Genomic DNA, 4,106 nt, shown 5'->3' on the forward strand with positions numbered 1-4,106 from the left:
CAAAAATTCGCATCAATTATATAAACAATTTGTGAAATTTATAAGCAGTTTGTCATTTCCTGAATCTTCTAGAAGTACTTATAGTGGTTTATTCTTCTTACTAGTATAACATGTTTATTAATTTATTCTTTTATTTAATTTTTTAATATATCCATTCTAACAAAAATTATCAAAAAAAGAAATTATTCTTTTGTTATGTTATTAAATTTTGGAGGCATTTTTACATTTATTGATTTCAATATTAAAGACACCTTTTCATTTAGAAGAGATACGTTTTTCTATTTAGCATTTTCTAGCGAAAGACACATAAGCGATTAATAAAGACACTAAAAATGTCTTTTTTAAAGGTGTTTATATGTGTCAGGTTATTATTGGACATTTTTATTAAATCGGTTAATAATTTATTTTTTAATAAACCTGAACAAAATCGGTTTATTATAACAACAATAATAAACCCAATTGTCTACATTATAATTATTAGAGTCTGTTGATTCGATCAAATTAACAATTTAAATTGAATATTTTTAAATTTTTTGAATAAAAAGATAAATATATCTCTGACTTTTTATTTTGCAGACATTTAAATCTCTAAAAATTTAAAAATACAATTAGATTCTTAAAAAAATTGAATTTATTGTTATTGTTATAAAAAAATCGTTTTTATTCTAATTTATTAAAAAATTAAAAAATAACCAATTCATTATTAATAGGTTCAATAATAATGCAACACGTAAAATTTTTTTTATAAAAAAATATTTTACGCATGTTTATAGAAGTATTCCCATTCTCTTAAGGGCCTTCTCGTTAAAATGCAGAAAAAAAAATACAAGACGTCGCCATGACAAAACGGGAGTACATGAATACATAGTATGGAAAAAAGTGGTATATTGATAAAAAAAAAAATTAAAAATTCCTGACATTTAGATTAAGTCGTAGTTTTGTTTTTAATATTTGAAAAAAAATTTATTTTTAAATATTTTATTTTGTTTTATTTTAATTTTTTGGTCAAAATTAATATCTTTTCTTTTAAAAATACCCTTTGTTTCATTATAATATTCTTTTAGATAATAACAAAAATCGTAATTATAATAGTTATATAATATTTGTAGTGATTTGAGAATAAAAATGACAGAAAAATAAAAAAATAATAATTTTAAAAAAATATTTTAATTTTGATTACAAAACAAAAATAAAATAAAATAAAATATTTAAAAATTAAAACCAAAATTAACCAAAACGTTAGAAACTAAAACTATCCTTCACCCACTTATTTTTATATGTCTAACATTTTCTCCTTACAATTTACAAAACCTTGGAAAAGGTCATAACTCATTTCACATCTCAATATTTATCCAACAATTCTTATGTATGTGTTGACTTTATAATTTATATATATACGTAGTTGATGTAACAACTTGTACAAAAGACGTGTCCCAACTCCATTCCTCTAATTTGTTAGTCCTACGCAGTGCCCACACTATCTGTTTGTGATAATGCCTCACCCAAAAAATTCAACTCCTCTAACAATGTCAATGTCAATCTTAATTTTATAGCTAATTCAACGCCCTCATTTTCCAAATCTGAACCTTTAACAGTGTTTTGATAACTCAATTGACTCATCAATTTCAGTTTTCACATCCTTAATTTCCCAACAAAAAAAACATGGACTATTCAGAAATCGAGGTTCCTGCACCATTTCTATGCCCAATATCACTTCACCTAATGAGAGAGCCTGTTACTGTTTCAACAGGAATCACATATGATAGAGAATCCATAGAGAGATGGTTATTCTCATGCAAGAATTTCACTTGCCCTGTTACAAAGCAACAAATTTTGCAAACACAAGATCTTACTCCAAACCACACTCTTCAAAGGTTGATCCAAAATTGGTGCACTCAGAATCATGTCTCACTTGATGAAACGACTCAGCATGATTCTAGTTCAACCATTGAAAAAGCTCAAGTTGTGAAACTCTTGAATGAAGCAAAGAGGTTTTCACATGATGAGAAATTGAAGTTTCTCAAATGGATTAAAACAATTGCTCTGGAGAGTGAAAGTAACAAGCAGTGTTTGGAATCTGCAGGGGCAATAGATTTCTTGGCTTCAACCATGGATGAAGCAGATTCAACTTTGTTCATCATTGAAGCAGGTATTGAACTCTTGTTTAAATTGAATCCTTCAATATATCAGCTAAAGTATCTTATAAACAATGAAAAAATTCACTTTTTTGAGTCATTGTTTCATGTATTGAGACTTGGAAACCAAGAATCTAGAACTTTTGCAACATTGCTATTGAAATCATCATTTGGGGTGGCCAATCCAACCCAATTGAGCTGTGTCAAAACCGAATATTTTGTCGAAATATCAAGAGTGATAAGGGACAAGATCTCACAAGAAGCTTCCAAGGCCGCGCTGAAGCTTCTTGTGGATCTTTGTTCCCGGGGCAGGAACCAGGTCAGAGCAGTCGAGGCCGGCTTAGTACTAAACCTCATTGATCTCCTCATTGATAGTAACAATATTTCCGAAAGACGGATTTGTGAACTCATATTGATAGCTTTGGATAGGCTCTGCGGCTGCGCAGAAGGGCGCGCCGCCTTGTTGAGCCATGGTGCTGCTGTCGCCGTCATTTCGAAGAAGATTCTAAGGGTTTCTTGTGTTGCAAGTGATAGAGCTGTTAAGATTTTGGCCACAGTTTGTAGGTATTCAGCAACACTTAATTTGCTTCAAGAGATGTTGGTGGTTGGTGCTGTGTCTAAGTTGTGTTTGGTGCTTCAAGTGGATAATGGTGCTTCCAATAAGGCTAAGGAGAGGGCTAGTGAGATACTTAAGTTGCATACAAAGATTTGGAAGAATTCCCCATGTATTCCTGTTAATTTGCTTTCAAACTATCCATGATCTGAAAAAAAAAAAGGCGTCACTCTTTGCATTTTCAATTCATGTTGAAATTAATTATGATTATATATGTGTTTGTGAATTTACTTATGCCTGGTGTAGGTTTTGCTATATACTCACATTAGTTAATATATAATTTTCTATATATTATAAATTTTATAAGTCTAACCGTTGAAACAAAATACTTTATTACATATAGATATCAATTTATAAAATTTTATAAAATTTATTGATATTTTCTCATATTACTTTATTTTTATGTATAATTTAATTTTTAAAATACTTGTAAATATTGAATATATATATATATATATATATATATATATATATATATATATCCAAAATTTCTGAAATATTTGATGCATAATATACCGTTATTCAACGGTTAAACTGAAATCATTTAGAATACATAAAAAAAATAGTGCAAGTCATTTAAAAAAATAGTTTATGATTCATTTATTTATTGGGTCTTAAAAAATATATATATATGCACGTGTATACCAAAAATAATTACTATATATTTATGTATAAATATATATATTATTTAAATTATTTTAACATATATTTTATATTAATAATTAATTATATATATATATATATATATATATACTAAAATTAGTTATTATGTATTTATGTATAAATATATATATTATTTAAATTATTTTAACAGTGGCGGAACTTGAAATAAAATTTTGGGGGTCAGATAGAAAATAATTGTTAAGATATTTTTGATATGGACCTATTTAAGATAAGTTTGTCTAACCTTATCTCTTTGATTTGGGTGATATTGCCAATTTTAAAGCCATTTTTCAGTGTTTCGTTCTAAAGAATTAAGGTCAAACTCATCAGATGTAACTTTTTAAACTTTTGAAGGTTGTATCTTACTTTCTTCGTGATTCATTCAAGTAGAAGAACTATCTACAGGGGTTAATATTGTAAAAATTATATGTTCTCCTTCTTGAATATTAGCCTTCCTCTTAAAAATGCATCAGTTCTTTGATTTTTTATGATTATTTTATACAAAAATTTGAATATATCTTGTAAAAGAGTTATTCTTCGCATACAAGCGATTAAAGCTTGTAAACTTTACAAGTTTAATTAAAACTAACTCAAAACGCGCTTCGAACCATTCTTCTTCCTCTTCGTCTTCTCCTTCTTCTTTTCTTTCGTTTTTTGCCTTCTCTTTCTCCTTCTTCTTCTTCTTCTTGGTGCAT

The 4,106-nt window shown here is 27.6% G+C and overlaps 1 protein-coding gene across 1 annotated transcript; it reads left to right on the plus strand.

Moving 5' to 3' along the window:
• Positions 1-1,476: 1,476 nt before the first annotated feature.
• On the plus strand, positions 1,477-2,982 carry LOC130967725 (E3 ubiquitin-protein ligase PUB23-like). Its single transcript, XM_057892716.1, has one exon. It carries the CDS (start codon positions 1,663-1,665, stop codon positions 2,893-2,895), a length of 1,233 nt encoding a protein of 410 aa, XP_057748699.1. The 5' UTR covers positions 1,477-1,662; the 3' UTR covers positions 2,896-2,982.
• The last annotated feature ends 1,124 nt before the right edge of the window (positions 2,983-4,106 follow it).

This window comes from Arachis stenosperma, chromosome 3 (genome assembly GCF_014773155.1).
Source record: "Arachis stenosperma cultivar V10309 chromosome 3, arast.V10309.gnm1.PFL2, whole genome shotgun sequence".
In the NCBI taxonomy this organism is placed as follows: domain Eukaryota; kingdom Viridiplantae; phylum Streptophyta; class Magnoliopsida; order Fabales; family Fabaceae; genus Arachis; species Arachis stenosperma.